This window comes from Parambassis ranga, chromosome 7, assembly GCF_900634625.1.
Source record: "Parambassis ranga chromosome 7, fParRan2.1, whole genome shotgun sequence".
NCBI classification, from domain to species: Eukaryota; Metazoa; Chordata; class Actinopteri; family Ambassidae; genus Parambassis; species Parambassis ranga.
The window spans coordinates 5,661,874-5,686,513 of record NC_041028.1 but is presented as its reverse complement, the minus strand read 5'-3'; the positions used below and the strand labels follow the sequence as shown (position 1 = coordinate 5,686,513).

At 41.5% G+C, this 24,640-nt stretch overlaps 1 protein-coding gene across 11 annotated transcripts in view; it reads left to right on the top strand.

Annotated features, from left to right (window-relative positions):
• The window catches only part of hspg2 (heparan sulfate proteoglycan 2), a 76,160-nt gene that overhangs the window by 2,300 nt on the left and 49,220 nt on the right, over positions 1-24,640 (top strand). For all 11 annotated transcript variants that reach the window (XM_028410902.1, XM_028410899.1, XM_028410906.1 and 8 more), the window contains exons 2-3: positions 21,125-21,254; positions 21,483-21,542. In XM_028410902.1, the coding sequence (XP_028266703.1) occupies positions 21,125-21,254; positions 21,483-21,542 (190 nt within the window). The remainder of the gene's footprint in view (positions 1-21,124; positions 21,255-21,482; positions 21,543-24,640) is intronic.

The following is a 24,640-nucleotide window of genomic DNA, read 5'->3' as shown; positions in this document are numbered from 1 at the left end:
AAAATATCGGAAATGCTGAGCTTTTATTGTGAAATTAATATGTTGTTTTGCCTAACGGATGTTGTTGTGAGCCTGTATTTTCAAAATAGATTCGAAGGCTAGATAAGGTCTATGCTTCTGCTAATACTTATTCATAAACAAGGTCGCTGCTTTCTGGTGCATGACATCAGACCAACCATTAGCACTACTGCTGACAATTTTGGCACTGCGATCCCTCCCAGTATAGACTGTCACAAGTGTGTTTCGGTTGGGGGGCGGGCGGTGGCTTGGATTCCTATGTCTATACAGTCTGAAGAGTGTGTCATTGGTGAAAACTGTTGTCTTTGTTGCATGTAACTCAACCCTCTCATCACGCCATGCTAAATATTATGCAGCGACAGTAGTTTGATCTGATGGTTTATTTAGTCTGTGCTGGGCTTGGCGAGGCGAAGCGGTTGGTCTATCTCTTTGTGGTGCTTTGTCATTTCAGATCCAGCTACCTGGTGATTAATTCCCATTCAGAGTCAATCAGGACTCCATGGAGTTGCAAAGCACAGCAGTGCAAACATCAGCTTCACTCCACAGTTTGAACAGTAGGGAAGGTCTGCCCCCTCAACAACCATTCACATAATTGCTTGAAGACTGGCTTCAGTAAACATTGAATTGTTGAATTATAGCCCCAGGAGAGAGAGAGGCCATCTTGGCTGATGGGACAATACTGTGTGGAATTGGCTCGCCCCCTCTTTGAGCACAGTGGCACATATGGAGAGCAGGCCGGCAGGCTGGCATTTGTTGACTCTGCAGTGAGGTGTGACTTGGCCGGTATAGAGGTCAGGGAGGTGAGGACTCTGAACCTGACTCTGTTTCACAGTTCAGCGGGATTCCTGGTGATTTATTCACAGCCAGGATTAAGTGCTGCTACACAGAACATTCAACAATCACACATGTTGTGCAGCTTTGTTTTCAGTCTCCTTGTTTACTTCAGGTAGTCTTCTGGTATGCAGAGAAAAGGTGAATACCAAATCAGCCTTTGCCAACCTGTTTTAATTTCCTCCACTGTCTCATTGCTTCATATCCTCACAGACATGCCATACCGTGTGCCATTTGTTTTACAGTGATATCGGTTTCTATAGATGATTTAAAGTAGGTGTATAGGTGTTCGAACAAAATGCTGATAATACCTGGAATCAAACATTATCTGCATTTCTCCTTATTCCTCACATCCATCACTTTCAGTGTGTATTACTGTAATATTAATAGGATCTAATTGGTTCATGCATTCTCTCAGAAGAACCATATTTTCTCTTAACCTCAGAGTTCAGGGAGATGCGTGTGCTTCAATGCAAATCAGGAATTTAGGCTCTGGAGATACTTCAAAGCCTTTGCGGTGAATTAACTATGTGTGTTTTTCACCCCACCCTCACCTGGGACACGCCTTTATACTCACACACACTTTCATGCACTGTCGTGTGTTCTTCCTGTGCGCTGTGCTTTCATGCCCAACGTTGCATCCGTGTTGGACAGAAGAGCCGACTCCAAACACAGCTGCACCTCAGCTGGTACAGCAGCAGCACTGTGCATGTGCTAACATGCATACATGCTCAGTACCGCCTTGTTGCAAGTGGAATTCTTCTGCTTTCCATTCGCAACTCTTCACACATTTGCGTTGTTTTTGTTGCTAAACACATTTTAAGATTGATGTGGAGCTTCTGTCAGGCCAATTAAATCTTCAAAGATGCGTGTGGAAGATGATCTGAATTTTAATCTACCTGTGAGATGAACCATCAAACCTCTCTGATAATCACACCTGTCTTTGATTTTTTTCCTCCAAACAAGAAGAAAGTCTCGTCACTAATCTGATTATGGAGTTTGGACAAACAAAAACCTACTAAAGTACCCCTTTTGCAAAGTCCAGTCCAAACCCAGTAGCGTTTTTTTCTGTTCTGCTGTAGAGTAACAGGGTAATTTGTGGGGATTGACACTTACACCAGTCTTTGGCATCTGCTCTATAGTGAACCCTGTAATCTGACTTATTTGCAGTGCAACAAGTACTTAAAGGATTTATGAGCAAGACACAATAAACAAATAACATGTTGACGGTTCACATTACAAGATATAATCTTGATTAAGAGAGCCAAACGGTTAAAAATAAAGGCCCTTTGGTCTCTTCTTTTCTTCGTTTGTGGAGTAAAATATACCGACATCACTCCTCATTCCTGAGTTATGGAGCTACAGGTGCAATAAAACTGAGCAGAGTTCATGGTGAGGTCACAGAGGATGCAGCACTGTCACCACAAGCAATTAAAATGGCAGGGTATTGGTCAGAAAGTGTGTTTTAGCTTTCTAACAGCTTCTATAAGGAGCATAAAGAAAAGGTTTTGTTTGGAAGGGAGACAGATGAGTAGTGCTCTTCATTTCTGTTACACAAGCAGCAGGCTTTTAGATTGATGTTCCTTAATGCCTGTGGTCATTCTGCTCCTGCAGGCTTTGAATCTAACATGACTTACTCTGCTTGATAAGAAGAACAAAAGGCCTGTAATAGACTGACTGATTTCCCGGTCTTCTTCAATCTTTTTCCCAGGCTGTGCCTCACCCTGTGCCCATTAATGATTCAGTGAAATGCTAAGTGTACTACTGTATTGCTCTTTGAAGGTGCGCCATAGCTTACTGCCACCCATTCAGGAAGGCATTGTCTTTACAAGAGGCATTGATGTGGGGTCGTCTCTTCTTAAAGGAGCTGCTGCATTGTCTTGTCAGGTCCCTCCCAACTTACATTGCATTGATGGGGGCTGCTGCCCTTTTCACTGACTGTGTTTTTGTGTTGTTGAGGGGATTTCTTTTATCCCCCTGCGGGGCTAAAACAAGGTAAAGGGTTGTTATCCTTCTTTTTTTGGCCCTGACATCCTGTGAAGTATATATAAGTACTTCATCATATATATATAAACTCACCCCAGTGTGTTATCAGCACAGACGGTTTCTTACAGCCCTGCCTCCACTTCCTCTCACTTTGCAGCAAGTCTCTACCTGTGGAACAAAAAAAGGCGCTTCCACCTTGATTGTAAGAAGATGTAAATTCCCATAAGCTACTGTTAAACCCTTAATGTTCACAAAAGAAGGCAGACAAGTGGATTTTTTTTCTGGCTTTGCTGTGCAAATAACTCAGTGAACAGTAAATATGGAGCAGCTCACTTTGATTTAATCCAGGAGTCTGTTTTTAGGCAGTAACTCAAGCTGGCTGCTCTTCAGGAGCCTCGTTAGTTTATGACTTAACAAATTAAAGGATTTGAGTGTTATGAAAACCAGAGACATACACAGCTCCAGCCTGTTTTCATAATGAGTTATTTAAACAATTAAATGTACCTTTTTTTCCCATATTTGGTCATTAGATCCAAACACATGTGGGCAGGAACAGCAGCAGCTAAACATGGAATAATCAAATTAGACTTTTCACAGAGTATCAGAGGTTACTGATGGTGGCCAAGACTCCTTATTGCCTCGTATTGTATTGGAAAAGGTAGAAAAATTATCATCTCGGCGGGTTTTCCATCTTGGATCTTGAGCACCCAGACTAAACTATGTTTTACTTTAAACTGTGTGCTGTATTGCTTCTGGTTTACAGAGTTTTAGGCATTCACTGGTCCCTGCAGGGAGGCTGCACAGGCCCTCAGGAGAGGCTGAGGGAGGTGAGCTGCACTGGTCTGCTCTGTGTTATCATGTCAGCTGCTATCCCACAAGACATAACAACTCATTTTCTTTGCTATGCACACATGCACACATGGCGTTTTTTTTCTTTAAGGCGACTTATTGGTTGAAGAGAGCATGTTTCTACTTGTTCTGGGAACAATAAGGGCAATTTGGACAAGTGTTTTGAGATATCATCAGAGCTTACTGAATCCAAATAAGTTTGTCGTCCATTGTTTCGGTGCGGTGTATTGTGATGGTCTGAAACTTTTGTCCTCTTGCTGAGTCACCATCCTGTTCAGGAAATGAAACCTGGATTTATCTACAGGACAAGAGGACCCTGCTTCCCCCTGTAGCAAAGTTTATTCAGGCTTTCCTGTGCACAGTTCAGATGTTCTGCTCTGTATTCACTCAAAGAAATTACTCCGCGTTGTTGTTCATGTTTTTTCAACCACCAGCCTAAATCCATTTTTTTTTTCTCTGAAAGATATTTGTTTTTGAAAATCTCATAATCCTTAGTCATTGTAGTTCCTCTGGATTTATATCATGACAAGCAGTTTTTTTCTTATTTAAACATCTCCCCTGCATCTTAAGCCAGATCAGCACTCATCACATATTTATATTTCCCTGACAGTGCTTCACTTGGAGTCCGTCTGTCAGCTGGTCACAGAGTGTAGCTGCAAAGCTGTACAGAGGGCTTCACAACTTTTTATAACTTGGCACATAATGCGCTGGAACTGAGGCTTAATGAATTCCCCTGGACCTAATTATGCCAAAGTACAAGCCCTTGTTGTTTGTATTTTTTCTCTTGCAGCTAGAATGTGACATTTGAATTTCCATCACAGTGTGTTTCAGCTGAGCAGAGCTGCTTGGTTGGAAATATTTTCCTTCCAGGTTTGCTGCTTTTGAAGATGTTGTTCCTCGCCATGAGCCAAACTGTGCTGTAATGGAAAAATGTCTTTGATTTACACACACACACACTTACGTACATACTGTATTTTTTCCCAAATAATACAAGTTACGGCAAAACATTTAGATGTGATTTTATACTGTAACGAACTAGCAAAAAACATTAGTACTACATTAGAGGTTAAAAAATGGCCCCATTTTACAAGAAATTGGATAAATATTTAAAACACCATACTGTGTGCAAACATAAATCTACACCACTGTGGTGGTAAAGCTCCATCAGCTTCAACTAGCTTTGAGTACTCCGTTCTTACTCTTGCAGTTTAAAAGGGGTGATCAATACGTTTTTGGCTTAAAGTATAAGTAGTGAAATAATAAAAAAAAACAAAGCATATTTATGTTTCGTTAGAATTGTTTCCTACATATGGACACTTGGTACAGGAGGTCATAAAGCAGATGGGTTTGTTGGAGCTGCAGGACTTCCAGAAAGTGGTCACAGCAGTGATGACATCATTGTTACTGTCAAAATGCCCAACTTTGCAGCACAGTATGTGCACAGCCTGTGTATAGCCTCATATAGCTTTTAATAGAACTTACCTGTTGAGAGTAGTATATTAAAACTTGAAGTTGCCTTTACAGGGTGCTCTCTGTCTGCCTTGGCATCACTGGCCCATTCATGCTCCATCTCATTTTTATATTAACTTGGAGTTAGGTGGAGACAGGGACTGCTAAGATGGTGACAATCAGAGATTTAAATCTGCTGTTCAAACTTCAGCATGTGGAGAAAAAAAGTTTTCCCTGTTTGCAGTGGCTAAGCTGTGTTTTGGCTTCTGGTTCTGAAGTTTTTATGAATCAGGACTGGAGAAGTAATATCAGTACATTCGACAGTCACTCTCTGCATGAAAAAAAAGCAGCAGGAGAGACAATCAAGCTATTGATAAGAGAGGAATGGGGACCCTGTTGGTGGTTTCACTAGATTAAAATCACAGCTTCTTGGTGGAAAATATCACTGCTGAGCCCTCTCATTATTCCTAAATACACTTCTCTTGAAGCTGTTCCAGTTCACCGTCTGGGAGAAGCTGACGGAAGGATTTCAGATTTTATCAGTGTTCATGTAGTGTATTGCCAACCAAATAAAACTTCTTAATCACTATGCTGGCTTAGATTCCATAATATGCCCAGAGGCTTGACAGTAGGTACCTGGCAGGCCTGTTCAAGCTGAAGGTTGGCCTTGTAATAGAGTTGGTAAGGCGAGGGGAATGTCTGTGGTTTCAGGCTAAAGTGGCTGTATATAATTTCCTCTCCACCCAAACCATCTGTTGATTCCATGGAATGAGATAGAAAAACTCAGCTTAAAAAGTTTGGACGTTGCAGCTTTCATGTCACAAATAGACAAACTTTTTAAAAGTCTATAGGAAAAATGTTGAAACTTTTCTGATGTAGCACTTTTTTAATGTCATGAGTCATCAACATGTTGAGACATACAGTTCACAGTGAGAGGCCGGTGACCGCTAACAGTGCCTTTACAGTACCACATCACAGAGAAAAGAGTTCAGGGAAGAGCTGCATGTTTTTAAATTCGCTGCACATTATTTGATTTCAAACCACTTGGTCCATTTCAGATTTCTTTTCTTGATGTCTTTTCATGGGGGCATGATGTACATGTATTGGATTTTCTAATCTAAATTAGAGATCTTGGTTACCCTTGATGTAATCATGAGAGACAGTAAAGGCCTCACTTTGCAGTCCGTCTTCATGCTGGCAGCACCTCCAGCCATTATTGCTTTAAAAGGGGTAATTAAACGGTTCGTCTCCTGAACTGAGGCCTTGTGTGACTTATGCCGACTGTGAACACACAGATGATGTTCTTTCAGCTGTGTCGAGGCAAAGAGGCCCTGCCTTTCTTTTCTACCAGCCTCCACCTGCTGAGCCTCTGTTATGACCTTGTCATGGGTACAAGGGGTTGAGAAGGGGGCACACTGGGGATAAAATTTGGCACAAACACCAGACTGCAGTCAGAGTCTCTGGCACAGACATCAGTCTTGCCTGTGGGCGCACAGTTAACCTCAGTCTGTTGTTTCATCAGGGCCTTGCCAGTGCAGGAATATTGAAAAACCTAATAGAAGCTGGAGCAGAGTTGTTTTTAGCATGATTATTGGTTTTGACGGGCAGAGATTTAGAGTCTGATCAGCCCTGGGTGCAGTCTGGTACACCCACATAAAACATGGTCTTATCCACATAAAAAGAATGTAACAGTTGAATGTGTCCTGTTGTTGACCTGCTCTGTCTTATGCCACATTTGTCTCATCAGTCAGTGCCCATTCTCTTGAGTATCATGCCTAAAACCACAGAGCTTACGCTCACTATAAAGTATGTGTAAGGAAGCAGACTCTTAATATATGATTGACAGCTGAGAGATGTATGTTGCATCAATCACAGAATTTTTCCACTGAATTGTGGAAAGTCATACATCTGTATCTAAAAAATAAATTAACCCTATGACCCCCAAAACCAAAGACACTGTAAAAACAGGTTGATTTCTTGGACCTTTAACTTTCCTCTGACAGAAAACATCAAATCTTAAAATTGTGACTTCATCATTACATCATTACTTATTTAATTCTGCTATTTAATTAAAACATTTAAAAAATCTGCACTCATGAGCATGACTAGGAAGCCATGTCTGACTCACTTGTGACCAACAGACCAGACAAACAAATCAGCAACTTTTTGGCTGAGCTGCACGCTTTGTACAGTTGATTTATAGAATAAAGTGTAAAACTTCATTGATAGAGGCAAATGCATTTCTTTAAATAAAATATATGTTTTAGCTTCATAACTGTGCTTTACAGACACATTTAACTTCTCTGCCTTTAGCCATGGTTGTGCTGTATCCATAGTGGTGTAGGATTTTATACTGCAGCTAAAAATGGCTGACAGTGACACAATAAATGTGACCCGAGAGAAAAACACAAATTGGCAGGGGTTGAGAGGGTTAAAGAACTTATTAACAATAAAAAATTGTCAGTTTGGCAGCATTTATAGAAAAAACTCCAGTATTTATTATTATTTCTATATTTAAGAAATAGCATGCATTGTTAGTCATGGCCCATCTTGCTGTGCCTCCTAGGCAGGATTACATGGAATTATAATGAGGAATAAGTGTTGTGAATGCCTCAAGGAACATGCGGGGGGGGAAATATGAATGAAAGAAATTTAAATATGTTTATTATTAGCATTCTTATTGATCCAAATGTTCTTGGATTATTGCTTATTGTCTGCAACATGAGTGTTTTACTGTAAGCTGTCGGAAAGGTCAGAGGGAGCGATATAACCCTGCTGGTGAAAGCCGACTCTCAAATTATCCTCATTCTGCACCTTTTTTTCCTTCAATGGTCAGCAGACCTGTGCTGGCTTGTCCATTAGCACGGTGATGAGTCACACACACACACACACAGCAGGCTGCACTTAGTTTCACTGCCTCCACTTGTATACCTGATGCTGATTAACTGGTGTGTTTTCACACAGACACACAGGACCCCTTGCCTATAATTACCTCTTATTATAGTAGGAAATGGATCCCTCACATCTGCTTCCAATGAATGGGCAGGTTAGGCCTCCTGCTTTCTTGTGTTGTTGCATAAACTCCTGGCAAACAGATGTCTTTGTAGGTGTGAGTGCACAGTCAAATTAAGGCCTGTTGTTGAATTATGAGGACAGGTGAAATTCGTCTGTCAGCCGCCGATAGGAAGATACTCCCAGACTTTGTTTATGGTTGTCAGATGTTGGCCCTCGGGTTTATTGTGTTGCTGGAACAAAGCCAGAAGTGCTCTCTTAAGTGTCTGGTATAGATTTAAACCTCTTGCAGCATTTAATGTAAAACTCACTCACTCAAGTGAGAAATCACAAAAAAAACACACAAATACAAAAAGAACAGTCTAATCTCGACATTGATGCATCAACTATTGAGATATCAATTATATATAGATATTTTAACACTAATATGAACCACACCAAATGCTGTTAAGGTTCAATTTCTTGTAAAAGTACTTAAAACTTCAAGTGACCCACCCATTTTATGTTAACTGCTGGGTTTTATGTCCTGCTCCTGGCTAATTGCAGTAGTAGCTTTTTTACAAAGCACTGGAGCTGCATCGTTAAATAGCCTCTGCTGGTAAGAGAAGTGTCTGCAAAAAAATGGCCTCTATAAAGATTTGTGGTTCTAATTAGTGACCTTCAGGGCAGATTTATTGCTCATTAGTTTGCATACAAAAATTGAATTATTATGAGGTGTTTTCATTGAAGCCACTTTGAAGAAAATGAATTTAATCCCAGCATGGGGCTTCTCTTTAGCCACATTTAGGATTGTATTTACACACTGATATATACTTAAAACATCATCAACTATTTACATGACATTTAAATCCAATCTGTGTCTACATTGTTAAGCAACATGCATGTTAATGTGGATTTATTACAATCATTGCTTTCAATCAGTGACTGAACATCTGTGTATCTGTTTGTTTGTGTGGTCCAAGGAGGCTGTGTTTTATAATAATATGTGCAGTTAAAAAGAAGCTACGCCCCACAGGTGTTTAATAGTGTGAGTGTTTTCATTCAGTGTGCACCACACTGTTTATAATCCCATTGTTTTTACACCATGGTGATACCGTGGTGATATTCATTATCTCTGCCTGATCTGTCATATTTGCTGACATATAGTAAACTTCCTGGTGCTGTTTTGGTTTGTTTACTTTGTAGTGACTGCTGTGTTTGTGGGTATTGTTCAGCTTTGAACATACAGTCATATTTTTTTATTTTTGGGGGGACGATCTTGAGGAGGAAGGGTAAAGGAAGTGCTTAATTTAGCTAAGTGATTTTATCTGGCTCTGGAAGCATAAGATCCTGCAGGCGTGGTCCTGTCTGGGGGAATTCCTTTTCTAAGTTCATCAGGGAGACCGGGAGGGAGCAGTCAGGCCAACCGTAAGTTCTCTTTCATCACACTTCTTTTACACATAGACATGGCTGTGAACTAGGTTTCTTTTTGTGCCTTTGCTGACTGCAGTCTAAGAAAAATCTAAACTAAAACTGCATGAAATATTGTTATTGAATAACTCGCTTTATAATCTTTTGTTTTTTTTAATGACTTTGTGAATCATAACATCTGAAACCACATCATAAAGCTGTTGTTCAACCTGTGTGACGGACTGGTGAATAATCCCTGCAGGGAAACAGTCTAGACAGGAACACTCCAAGGCTAGGTGAATTAAAATATTGGAGGTTTTATACTGCTGATGCAGTATAAATACAGAATGTCATCACTTTTCAGTATGACTCATACTGAAATGTCTTATCTTTAGTTAAACAGGATAAGTAGTCGGAGATAGGAAAACCTATTAAAGACTTTAACAGGATAGTGTATTAATTCCATCACTGGCACTTAGAGTAAAAAAATAAAGAATATCTGAGTTTTATTGAAAATCTGTGCTACATGTCAGGCCTCAATGGTGCAAGAATACTCCAAGAGGCCTCAAGAGCCTCTTGTTGAGCTCCTTGTTGACCTTGGAGAAAAGCATTGACAGGACCACTGTTTATCTCTAATCCAACAGCTTTTCCCCCAGCCGTCATTCATAACCATATCTTCATCCTGCACTCTCTCAGTTTGCTTATCCAAAGTCTGCTCTGAGACTTACCAAGGTTTTTTTAGGCTGTCTCGGATTTCCATACTTGTTGCTAAAGTTGGAGCCATTGCAACAATATAAGTGAGTGTGAGTGTGGAAATGTTAAAATAACAGCTGCCAGAACTTGTTAAAGAGATTTAGCCGAGTCATTTATTTATTTATTTGCCGCTGAATTCCAACCAAGCCTCTCTGCAGCTAATGAATTAAAAAGACACAATTCAAAAGCTTCGAAGTTCAGAAGTTGTAATACAGAGAAAGACAAATATACTATAAAGTTTGAAGGTAATGGAGCTTGACCAATTTAGAATTAATTAGGGCTGATATCGTATTGTATACCCATATACAGTATATTCTTCATATAGATACAAACTATGTCTGGCAAACCACCTTGCCAGCGCTTATAGCAGTAACACAAGTAAACTAATCCTATTTACAGGGTAGGAGTTTTCTGACTGGTCAAAACTTTACACCTGGAGAAATCCATCTTCACATCACTCAGATTCCACAGAGCCGCCTCTAATCCGGTTCTTTGCCCCTTGATCCTTTGTCAAGGGGTCACTGAGGGAGTTTGAATCATGTGTTTAAAACTGTGAATGGAGAATGTGAGAGCCAATCAGAATGCCAACAAAGTGAGCACCTGATCTTCTCTCTCAGGCTGAACCCAATAATTGGCTTCTGGAAAGTTCACATTTCTCTGCTGTGGGGCATATCATTAAAGACGTTCAAGCTTGCTGGTTTTTCGAAGCGTGGGTAAGATTTGCCTTGATCCTTGGATTGGGGGGGAAATAAATGACCTCCTTCACTAAACATAGAAGACAACCAGGAGGAAAGTCCCTTCTTAGACTTAAGCTTCAGGTCACATCTCTCAGAGAAGCAGGCTGTGGGTGGATTTGCTTCAAATTATTCATGTCCATTTTTGGTCATTACATTTTTACACTGTCCAAACAAAAATGCTTAATCACCCTTTACCAGGCAGTAAAAAAAGCAAAGTATAAACAGAAACCTGTGTTGTGTGTCTTACTGAATCACTCTGTCACTGCTTACCAGTTTGGAATGATCTTCGTGTGCTGTACCGATGTGGGTGTACCAGTATGCTGAGCAACAGTTGGCTGTGCCTCACACTGCTCACAGCGCTTTCTGAAACATGGCTTTCTTCAGTGTTTATTGGTTCTTGTCCAGGTCTAACCTCAAATGAGGGGATGGGGGTGGGGTGGAGTGGGGGGTTGCCAACCTCTGCAGCAGACTGTCTACTGTACTCAGCCTTTCTGATGATAGACCTGGTAAATGCACGTGTAGAGTTTTACACAAAAGCATCTTTCAAAATGCTAGCCAAATATAATCTGACTACGCACAACCATTGCATAGTAAATGTGTCCAGACTTACAATCCTTGTGTTTTGAACATGGTACTGTGTGAAACTGACGTTTCTAATACAAAAGAGAGGTCTGGAGATGTCTCCTCACTGGACCTTACCCCCCTCTGGCTGCAGGGCCTCTGGAGGAGGGTGTAATAACACCTGCAGCTACGCAGCTCCTGAGGTATTTTTATCTCCCCCAAGAATTCCACCTCTGTTCTCTCCGTAGATCTCGAATCTAAATGCATGGGAACTCAGTCAGTCATGTTCTTTGGCACCTGCCTCACTATATTTCATTAATTCTTGCTGACATATCCCCTCATTATTTTTTTTTGGGTGTAAACTTCCGCTTTTGAGAATTGTGCAGATTTTGTTTGTGTCGTGGTGATGTTGGACACTAGCAGCTGTTTCACTGCAACTTTCACCTTCACCAGATCTCCCAACAGGCGTGAGCTGTGTGCTCCTCCCAGTCTTGTTCTGAACCAGAACCAACCAAACAAGTGCAGATAACTTGGAAAATATGCTGACATTTGGAGCAGAAATGGCAAAATACATGAGCTGCTTTGTGTTTGTCACTGTGGAGTTGGTTTATGACGGTGCTGTGGGCATTTATAATAGGGTTATTTGTAATACACCATAGCTGTGACTGCTAAATAAGAGTTTAATCATAGTACTTTCCAATGTAAATAAATTACATTTATTTTCTGCAGTGGTGGAGGAGTGAATGCAGCAAGGATGGCACAGATTGTATCTATGTCCATCTTATTTAGACACATGCTTGTCATCATACTCTTTGCTTACCTACAGGATCAAATGGTTTTCACATGTCTCAAAGGTTTCCTGCATCTTTGACTGTTAATTGATGCAGGCAGCATGTGGCTTCCCTTGTTTCTAGCTGTGACTGTTGCAAGCTTGTAGCATTGCGAGGAGCCCAAAGGAAACTTATCAAAAATAAAATTAAGTTAGGCGCCAGACAAGATTTAGCTTGTCACTTTTAAGTTTACTAGAATACTGTATAATTGTGTGGTATCTACCCTTGGAGTATCTACCCTTGGAGTTGTCAGAGCAGCCCGATCTTACCAGGAAAATGACAGCAGGGAAGTGACTGGTATTTGTAACTTTGTATAAGAAAATTGTAGAGGTGATAGAAGATGTAGACCTTGAAACATGCTGCTAGCTTCCAAACATCCTTGATGTTATTTTAAACCTAATCAGAAGGAGAAACCCTCTACGAATAATTATAATAGGAATAAAAGCATTTTCTGCAGTAAGTGAATGGTGTTATTTATGCCTGAAGACAAAGATGAGTTCACTTTCTTCTTACTGCAGTATCAGATGATCCTCCAGTGCAAAATATCCTTTGTTATTGAGTCATCATAAATAAGTGTAAGATTTCTCCTTACTTCTTGACCATGATGCTCACATGGATTTATTTGATCCTGTAATGTGATAGTAATGATACAGATTAGAGAACCCTTTTCATGCTTGTGTGTGTGGGCTGTGATGAAAGCTAACCTTTTCTTGTTGCCCATGGATATTCTGTGTGTGAGGTCAGGCAAGATTTTTTTTTCCTACCATGTTGCCCAGTCTACTCCCACTTTTGGCTTTCCATAGTGCACAGGTTAGCAAAAACAGCTGTCAGGTAGTTTCCAATGGAAAGGATAGAGGGGGGTCTTAAAAGGTGGGGATAACCCCTGAATACCATCTCTCTTTGCTCTCTTTGATGATTTTGTCAACATCACACTGCAGCGTCTTCATGCTCTGCAGCACAGAACATCTGGAGTACAGTGTGGCCATCTCTTATGCTACAGCTCTATTATGTTTATATTAACGGCACAAACAGCTGAGAGAGAATGTTTTGGTTCTCCTCTCAGCCCATCACTTCACTTCACAATTTTTTTTTCATCCTTCTAACAGACACTGTTACTGAAAAAAATGGTGGGAAAAAGGAGCAGGACTTTGATGTGCAGATGGCGACCAACAAAGGTTTCTGTTCATAACAGATGCTTTTATTGTGATGGCTGAAACTCAAAGTGCGTTGTAGGTTTCCAAACAAAGTCTGTTCAGGGTTTGAGATGCTCAACATGTTGGAACTGCTTCGCGTTCCACAAACTTCACCATGGTGCCCTGCAAATCCTACTTAATTACGAGATCGCTTTCCCAGATAGCATGACCTTGGGAACTGGTGGAAAGTGGCTTTACCAACGTGAAATTACTCCCTACGGCCCGGTCGCCTGGAGGGTGATCTCTTTCACTCTTTCTCTGGCAAAAGTGCCTAAAGGCTATTCTGTTCTCACAAATGTAATAGTCTGTTAGTGTTAGGGTGCAGATGTTTCATTTCTGTTCTTGTGTTGTTGCTACTCCAAAAAACCAATTTGTTTCAGAAATTGTAGCATACGCTGCACAATTTCTGTAGATTTCCCACACAGTGAGCTGATGGAGTATGATACACAGGAGGGGGGAGTTGACAGCTAGTTCTGGCCTGTGATTATGTGGGACAATGTGAGTGCGGCCAAGTCAACAGGTGGTGTCAGATTAGTTGGTCCTGAGGTGAGAATGAGCGAGAGAGGAAGACTGGAGGGTAGATCTGCTGCCATCAGTGGAGGGAAACCAGAGCTTAATCACAGAGCCATCAAACAGCTGCTGCTACTTCCTCTCTAAAGCTTAACTAGCCAGCAAACCTTTAAATCAACTCAGCAAAATCTGTCATTGTGTTTGAAAAAAGATCAGAAAAAAATATCCATATGTGCAGATTTGTATTATTATTCTGCTTTCCAGTCTTGGAAGAGGTGGCCTCTACATGCACAGTCTGGGAAATTTCCCTGCAGCTTCCTGTAGCTAGTGTGTACAGGGGCATCTGCACAGTCTCATGTCCATCTGCATTTTTTTTAATTTATTGAAAAACCTTGGGTGGCTGTGGGTCAGGTAGTAGCGCAGGCCGTCCACTGAAAGTCTGGTGATCCCTTGCTTGGGCTGCATCTTGATGTGTCCCTGGGAAGACACTTAACCCTAAGATGCTCCTATAAGCACTTGAGTACCTTTGAGAAGGTAGAATAAAGTGCTCTTTAAGTACTTGAGTTTTAGTTGTTTTGTTGGAAAATCTACCTTTACACTAAGTACTATAAATAGGACCTACATTCTGGGACTACATATGATACAAAGAAATCTACTATTCTTATCTGGAGCTGAAGCCTGAGTACATTCTGAGGTGCTGCTGTATTTCAGTCTCAGCTAAATGTCCCGGCACCTCATCAGATCCCTCTGAGTTCTCCTGTGGGAAGGAAAGCAGACATCTTAAGTGACACAGCAGTACTTTCAAAGGGACTCTTTCTGTTATAAATAAACAGGCCAGGGCCGGCCAAGCCGGAGCTGCTCTTCCCTTCTGAGCTGCCACAAGTCTCAGCACCTCGCCTGTCAGCTGTCGTCTGGGGGAACTGGAACTGGGCCCCCCTCCGTCCCCTCCTGCCTGCAGGTCACTCTCTTAGAAATGTTACCGGAAACACACACGCTATTTACAGACCCTATGAATTACTCTCTCAGTGTTTATGTTTGATGTGCAGTTCAGGTGAGCAAGGATTAGACTATGCTTCTCTGTGGTTACACCTGTTTTTTAAGATAGCGACACAGTGTTTACTTTTTGATTTGCTTGTTTCAAACATTAGCGCATACCCTTTGTTGGGATATTTTTCTTACAACAAGAACAGTCCAGGTTTAAGAGCTAAACCTCCCATCCAGTAAACTGGGCTTTCCCACAAACCTTAGAGCCCTATTCAAAGTGAATAGGTTCATTCCTGGCTGATAACTGTATGTGTCTGAATGCTGTGTGTAAGTTTGCATTCCTCAATACCTGCAAGTGTAAATAGGGGGGTGATTTCTGAGCTTTTGTTCGCTGGCAGGGTGGGAGGCCTTCACCAGCAGGCTAGCTGTTGCTGTGATTCTTGGTGGTCTGTTAACGCAGAGTCTTGCCGGGGCCCCTGCTGGGGTGATAATTGAAAAGACGCCACTTCTGTGGATGTAAAGTGGGATTTCACGCCTGGAGATGTTTGGGCAGAATGTGGTCACACTTTATAACCCTACTCACAGTGAAAATATAACACAATGTAGCATTTAAAACACTGCTAGGCCTGTGGCCTAGAAATAAATCAGTGTCCATTTGTTTTAGACTCGAAACTCTTGAGTCTTGTCATTGAGTCATGAGGCTCAAAAAAGGTCATCAGAGATAGTGTTTCATTTAGTGTGAGGCAGAGGTGTCTCATTTCACAGCCAACTTATGACCCATGCTCACTGTCTGGTCGTGGTGTCGCCAGGCTGTGACCTTTGGCCTAAAATACATCATTCAACTCCAGTTTGCAAGTTATGCAGTTAGGATATGACTCTGACTGTAATATAAGATATAATGAAATAATAAAAAAAAAGAAAAACTCCATGTAAAATTTCAAAGTTTGGGATTGGTAAAGTATATGTACCTATCTATTTAAAAAATTGTGTTATACTTTATTGTAGATGTGTCTATATCCTTTATCACCCAGTATGGCTGCACCATACACATGTCCACACAAGCTGGATGCTTATTTTGACATGCCTCCCTGAAGAATGAGTGTTGGTATAAAGGAAGTTGTGTTTTGTGTGTGTGTGTGTGTGTGTGTGCGTATTCCGAAGCTTGTGTGGCAGATGCTTACTAGCTGGAGGCGCTGCTTGCTGTCTAGTACATGGAATCTTTGTACCTCAAATGGAAAGAAGGGGGAACTTATATAGTAGTATATTCATGTCAGGAGTGACATCATAAGAACAGAAGGGTTGTCCCCAAATTTAGATTATTCCAGATAGGGGCAATGCATACAGTTGCATTAATGGGAAAATTATCTGTAGAGACGTGAACTTTTTTCTCTGACTGTTAACCAGCATTTCTGCAGTAAAGCCTGGAATTTCAACAGAGAGGTCTGCAGGGAGTGACTTGGCTTTGGGGCCAGCATCAAGCTGCTGCATCTGGGACATTGGCTGTAGCCCTTGGGGTATATTAAAGTGCAATGGTTTGGCTTTAGTGCAGGCAATGTGGGACAGCTGGCCTTTGTTGCTCCTTGTTTTTTTGATGCTGTTTTGGTGTGTGTGGGTCTTAGGACATCACAAACCTAGACCATTGTGGTCAGTATTCATCGTTGAGAATGTATAGCATCTTGTTTTAACATCTTATTTGAAATTATCTATAGCATAGGTCCAGGATTTGCAGATATAATCAGTTTTCGTCTCCTCTTTTTTGCTCTTTGCTGCACCGTTTTGCAGAATATGTTATAGTTCCACACGTGCCTGACGTTCTGGATCCATTTTCTCTTCCCAGAAGGAAACCAAGCTTATTATAAAATGCATGGCATGTTGTGTGGGAGAGTGAATAAATGACCCGGGGGGAAGACAACCAGGCAGGCACTCCAAGCATGTGCTCAAAAATGCAGACTTATCCTTCACTATTTACTCCCCCATTTCCCTCCTCTCTCTCTGCGAGCCCCTTCTTCTGAGAAGACCCTGATGTTTTCCATTGCACCCACCTCATTAGTCACAGAACAGGACAATCCATGGGTGTTGTCAAAGAGTGTTTGTCTGTTGAATGAAGAGGCTCCTTCCACTTCCTCCCCGTCCAGTCACTTTGGATTAAACCCTGCAGAAATGTCAAAGAGCTGCAGAAAGCAGAAGGGCCTCACTCATCAGGGCCTTTATGGAGCCGAAGCTCAGGGAGAGGTTTAGTGTCAGGGATGGCAGTATGTCAATTCATTGACTACTCCAAACAAGGGTTAAACACATAGGACACTTTATCATTTACGCAAACAAAGCTGTCACAGGTTTGTTGTCATTTAATGCAGAGTTGTCGTTGCCTTGTACATACAAGTGTGTGCAAAAGGAACATTTCTCTTGGGCTTAACCTTCTCTGTCAGAACAGGCTTAGTCAGATTCTATATATCTCCATAAAAATGTGTAAATGTGCTGCTGCTGTTTTATCCATAAAACCAGCACCTACGATTTCTTGAAATCATTTCAAGAGAACTGTGTTCCTATTTATTTTCTCTTCTAAATCTGTGTATACTGTATTAAGTATTTGCACATTATCAAGGTGCTGTAATGGACCTGATTTAATGTGCCTCTGTTAGTACCCCTGCACCTACTTCTCAGATCAAGTGAAGGGAGTGCTTGGGCCTCATCGGTGCCTGGTGGTACTCTGTTGGCTCTTTCTTTTCAGCCATACTCTACCTAAAAAGAAGAGTATGTGTCAAGCTTTCATCCACTTAATGCTCTCTTGCAGTTTACATTCCATTCCTGTTTAGTACATGCTGCTACTTCAAGTCTAAGCACATATTGGTCTGTAAGAATGAGAGGGCAAAAAGACATGAGTGGAAGGTTGTTAGGGAGGGTCAAGAAGAAGGTAGGGAATTCAGATTGTGAGGGTTTTCTGCTTTTGTGAAAGGTCAGAGCTTGTCATTTGAAATCAGTTGATTGAAATAAGCAGTTCTGCTTTTCTCAAACCTTTTATCTCTCTGTGTTTACTTATCACATGCTCTGCTGGGGGTGAAAAGCTGATAGGTTGTGTGAGCTCAAGAGGTGGTCTAAATGCTAAACCTTTGCTGCTGCTATCAGTAAATAGTGTCGAGAGCTTTGCTTGTGTCAGACTTGCATCTAACATTTCTTCTTTTCTGCAACACACTGCGTATGCCTCTAGGATGTTTCTCACAGATTATGCTGCAGCTGCATCAGTGGGTTTATTAGCAGAGTGGGCGACTGAGTTCCCTGAAGGATTATTCACACACTTCCTCTGACAGGCTTTGGATGTCACTGAGATGTAACCAGGATGGGAATGTTGGCTTGTGGGCGTGTGGTTTGTGCAAGGCTGTATAACACTGGGGGTGTTTATTTGCAACCAAAACATGCTGCCAGTATTTGAGTTCATGCATGCATCCATTTTGTTCTTCTTACACATGCTATATAACGTATAATATGGACAAACAGTCACTAATGTAACCCATAGTGTTTAGAGGAGGCCATGTTGGCAGCATCAGTGTGGACTGAACTCCCAGTTAATCCAAGTACAGGTGAAAAGCAGGAGCAGAGGTGGGTGGGTGGGCATTTGCAAAAGCAGAACATTGGTTATATAGAAAAAACATTTTTTGTAAACATGTTCATTTTTGCTATAAAGTTTACCATGAGTCTATGGGGATTGATTGACTTTTGAAGCCAGCCCCTACAGGCCAATGGGGGAACTGCAGTTTTTGACACTTGCACATGGGTTTCATTTCTAAGCTTTAGATGTTGCCCCTTGGATCTAACAAATAAAAGCTGTGGAGACATTATGAAGGTTTCAATACATGTTGGTCTGATTAGGTGGCAACACAGGGTAAAACAGGGACTGTGAAATTTAAATAAGTGGAGCCAGCACTTGTTTGGAAGCAGAGATGATAGCAGGACTCCAGCTGCATGATTCAACAACAGCTGACAGTTGTTCTGCCTTAAAAGGATCTTGGCTCAGTTAGCTTACTCCGACCACTTTTCCCCAAGAATTATCAATAGTTTACAGACCAAACTGTAGTTTTCCACTGCTCTTGCTAGAAACAACAGCTGGAAAAATGGAAGACAAACTTCTGTGTGATGTCACCTATCACTCATTGATTCGTCTATCACTTTGTCCTGCAAGGCAAATATGATGAACAGTCATTCATGAATAAACAGTGGAATTCCTTTTGGCTGGAATGTGTGTGTGTGTCATATGTGCATACATGTACATGCCTGTTTTTTCAGGCTGCCATATGTCCTGCTGGAAACTGCAATGTGTTAGCTGAGCAGCTTTTTGGCCCGGTGTCCTCAGGGTGGTGTGGAGTTCAAAGAATTACTGAGTCTGTCACGACCTTTATCTCAAGGGAGGGATAACCACAGAGGTGTCTTGAGCGTAAAGGTCACTTGAGCCTTTTGAACAAGAATGCAGTAGCATAGTGAGAAAGCAAATTCATATGTAGTTCCCAACTCTAAGATGAGGTCCGCCTGACATTCTCAAACAAATATATAGCTTAGCTCACATAACATGTGAGCTTTAAGATCAGGTGCAAATACATAAACTCATCCATCACAGGCTGCTCTGTGAGTTTGTGAAGGGTTTTGTTTTGCACAGATGGCATCCAGTGTGTCCAGATGATACCCCATCCCAAGGGAGTGGGAAGCAGGAGATGATCACACCGATGGCTGGCTGGTCGGCACTATTGAAAAGAATTTGGTTAGTCAGCAGTTTCCTTTTGAAAATGGCTCGGAGTTGTTGTTGTAACGGTGTTCAGTCAGGGGAGAGAGGATTTGGGGGATAGATCTAGTTATTTATTAGCTGGAGCCATTTAAATGGGAAAACTACCATGACAAAGTTGGGTGGAAATAGGAACTGGCAGGCCATGCCAACTGGAAATGCCAGGGGTGGCATTCTGCCAGAGTCAAATCTTATAGCCAGAGTTCGGGCTGTGTGGATGCTGAGATGGTGAGAGCGGAGATGATAAACCCCACACTGTGCTTCGGTCTGGTAAACACTATCAAGATGATCAGATAGAGCGTCTGGCTAAGCTCTTTGTCTCCTCAGTGGAAGTGAGTGTGATGTCGCGGTCAGGTGTACCAATGTATACGTATGTGATGTTGATGTTAAAGGAGGATAAAAAAATATAGTTAATTAGAAATTTTGACACTTTTTTCCTGTATTGATCAATGTGAAATTTAGTCCAAACACTCCATCCAACAGGCATTTGGGTCAAGAAAGGCATATCTCTGTTAAGGGACTTTAACAGGCTCAGAATTAAACAAGAGCTCAGATTTGGAATATTTCCATCACCTCATATTTGTCAAACTAAATGTTGGACCTTTTTTTTCACATGAAGAATCAATTAACTTTATTAGAGACTGGGACTAGTTTGTCTTACCTAGGCTAGTATTTGCAATGCTAAATACAGCTGTTTACATTGCAAAATTCATTGTTCCATTCATATCACTGATTGACACAGTCTGATTGGAGCTCTGCGTTTATGTACTGCTACTGTAGGTGACATAGTGTTTCGACTCTTTGCTGGTTCCAGTAGTCAGGAGCTACATGTAAAGGACTAGTCGTGGTATGCTGGATATTTATTTCTACCCAGGGGGGACAGAGTTTAAAGCCAACTTAAACAGATTTGTGTCATTTTGCTGTGAACTCCAGGTTCTTTAACAGCTTTGAGATATTTGTGTGTATATGTGGGTCACTGCAGTCAGCTCTATTCTTTGAATAAATAAGGTGAAAAAATGGGAACGACTTCTCTTTTTCTGAAAGTGTCATAAAGTTTTATTTGTATGTGAACTCTTGCCCAGGCCTCAAAGAGATAATAAATGGCAAATGTAAACACATCACAATGCCCTGTTTCCTGTCTCAGCTTTTGTTTTCCCTCCACCCTTCCAGGGTCCCTGCATAGCACTGGGTGTAACTTTTCTCTGTGCAGACTTCAACCCCTATAAATCTCTCTCTCTCTTGTGTTTGCCGCAGGTGACTCAGGCCTCCAAGGTGTGGGGAGAGGTCCCACTGCCTGAAGATTTGGAGGCAGAAAAAGACCTCCAGGCATCTCGGAGTTTACTGGACGATGACGAGGACTTTGCTGCTGATGAGACTTCAGGAGGTGGGCTCGGTAGAAGCTGTGTAACCACCCCTAATTCTTGGGAGTTGTGCTTTTCATTATGTATTTCTTAGATTGTTAACCCAATTCCACTGCATTCCAACTTTTCAAGGGGATTTGGCTCTTCTGCAGATATGATGTTTTATATAAGTGTGTAAAATGTGTTTCTCTAGCTTCGAAACCTGCACATTAATTAACCACATCTCTACACTTGTGTTCCTCTTTCCAAAGATCGGCCCAGTGGAGAGGATGATGGAAGCACACCGTGGCCTCCTGTCTCAGAGAGCACAAGTAAGACACAAGAAAGTCAAGTGAACCTAACAATTCCCTGTGACAGATTTTGTTTACGTGAGGTAGATCACTCAGCCCTTTAAAGCTCCCCCATCTGTGAGTCTGTGCAGTCCTGAGTGATGATACCTTCACATCCTGCTACACCCTCCCCTCGCCAACTTACCAGAGCCTGGTCATAACACAGAGCTCTGGCTTTGTCTGTGATACATAAACAAACCCTCTCCTCTTTCATCCTTTTTTACCAGTGGCAGAGGTGACAGCACAGTAAGACACATAAAAGCACAGGGAACAATAAAAGCTGCAGTAGAGACCTTCTACCCCATTATTTTTACGCAGACTTAAGAAGTATTTATAAGCGGGGCACCCGCTTTTTCACCGCACGCAGTAGCAGAGAAAGCTGACTTTAAATACTGTATAAAACTTTACATTAGGGTGTAGGTCTTGAATCACACCTGCAGTTTGTTGCTGCTGTTCATGTTGCATTTTTAAATTTCTCTAAGTGTGAAAAAGGCAGAGCAGCTCAGATAAACCTCAATATGTCTGCGTACAACTCACACATTAGGACACCTTAAGAGTATTCACACAACAGTGCAGAAAATCCCTGATGACACTCAACTTTAGCCGGAGTCACACATCTGGCACAGGATTTGATTTACAGCATCAGAGTTCACACACTGGTGGCACACCATTTGGAAGATCATGTGTCCTGCATGACAGGGCTGCAGTTATTTTTCACATAATAACACTCTTTATGTATCACAAAATAATGAAATCATTGAAATCTTTTACTAGAAATAACTCTGCTCTGCTGGAGGTGTGCCAGGGAAAAAAAACAAAATCTTCAGAGCTCTAATATGTCTTAATGAACAGCCCATTGAAATGCCAAAATTATAAACCAAAATCAATTGGTTGCACACACATTAGCACATTAGTGCACAACACTATCTAACATAATCTTGCTAATGTAACAACACTTCCTGGGCTAACACACTTGGAAGTCCAAAAAGACCTCGGGATGGTGTGTGTGAAGGGTTAATCATATTTTTCAGTGTTGCACTTTTGGCATTAAAGTGTTAATGTGGCTTTCTTTTACAATAATCACACCTGCCATCTGAAACTTGCAGGAAAACGCCGACTTGTCACACCACTCTCCATAAGCACCTTAATGCAGAACCATAAATCCAGCTTATCACTCGGAAACTCCTTTAACAGAGTATCATGTCATGTTTGGTGCATTTCTATAAACTGTATGTTCTATATATTAGCCTGGCAGTAGCAGCTGTTGCAGCTCCTTAGTTTGCCCTTGATGCTAAACACTGGCACTTGACAAGTCGGTGGAGCTGATTACATCATGGTACAATGATTGTTTTGGTAGCTGCACTGCAAGCTGACATCAGAGCTGAGGCTTATAGCATCATGTGCCTCACTCACAGAAATAGCACTGCTGGGAGGCCTGGCTGAATTGGGGCAGTTAAAGGACCAACCTGACTGACGTTAACATGTACGGTGCTGACAGCATACGATTGTGACAGATTATACCAGCGAGGATAACCCAAAGGTTTAGCCACTTCACATTAATAGAGAAAATCTTTAACATGTTTTAATCTCACACTGATACAGTGTGAGATTAAAACAGGTTTTCTTGTAGGGGAAAAAGAGTTACCTTTAAACCTCCTTTAGCCAACTAATGCACTTTGAATGTGACAGATACAAATGTGAACTAAATATTGTATATAGTAGAAAGCCAGTCTGGGCCATATTGTTATGTGCTCACGTTTTGTGGTGTGACATGAGTCCTGATGTGGTTTATTAACTTCTTTGCTTTTGTAGCTACATAAAGGTCAGCATTGCTTTATGTGGCAATTAAAAGGGAGACTGCAATTATGCAGTACTTTGTTTGTTATCTCAAAGATGGTTAAAGCATTTGTATTCTGCTCAGTGTGATCATGGTACAGAAGGAAGACTGCTGCCATATATAGATCTGAGGAAAAACAGCCCTGGGAAGGAAATTCAGTTTCCTGTGCTGAATGCTGAATTCTTTGCTGAGTGTCTCTGTCCTGTTGGCTGTCCAGACAGTTCACCCAAGCCTCTGCTTCCTGGTGTAGGTGCCACAGATGCCCTCATTATGCTTTGTTTCCTGTTGTTTGGGTTAAAAAGGGTTAAAAAATTACTGCAAGAACACGAGATGCTGATGAGCTGAGGCTATTTTCAACCTCCTTTTGTCCATTGTTGCGCCTCCTCTAATCGTATCATCATCTCCAGAGATATGGAAGTTGTGTCCCATGTCCCTCCTAACCCTTCATCTTGACCTCCACATTGAAAACTCCAAAGAGATTTCTGGGAGACAAATCCGGCTTATCTGTGAGAGCCTTCTCTTGTTCCACAAGCTTTATCACAGACGTTCCCAGTGCACCAAGGATATTGGCCACTTTGTTTGGAAACGAAAGAAACAAAGGTTACCATGTCCCTTTACTACTAATAGCAATGGTGATTGTTGAGGGGCTGCTGGGGTTAAGCTCTTCCCAGTGCTAATTTTGGATACAAAGCTTGAGAATTCATGAGGCAGGATAAATTATGACAATATCCAGCAGTTCTACAGCCTTTGTTACATGCATGTACGGTCCAGCTTTTTGAGGGAACATGCAGTTATTTTGTGGTGTTTCTGTTTTGAGTAATTGAAAATTTCACATAGCATCGTGTGTATGGTTCCTGCCTTAGACTACCAGGACCTTTAAGGAAGCCAGTGGTCAGGTTTACATCACTGCTGCTGTGGACAACTTTCTTGAGATTGAAGATGTCGACATGTAGCTGCACTGCGTGTGTTTTAGAGTAAGTGGAGGATGCATTTGTCAGTGTAATCATAATAATATACTAATATACACTCAGCCCTCCGCACGACTGTTGACTGTCTGTCTGACCCACTCTTGAGATAAGAACTGAAACCTAATAATTAAAGATAATTGGCGAGCTCCTTTTCAGATAAACATCAGAGCCTAAATGTTTAAATTATGACCATATGCTGCAAGGAAAGAAAGATTCACTTTATTTCTTGTAGTCAGTTTTTACCAGGCTCATAGTGCCAGAAACCATCAGTGCTT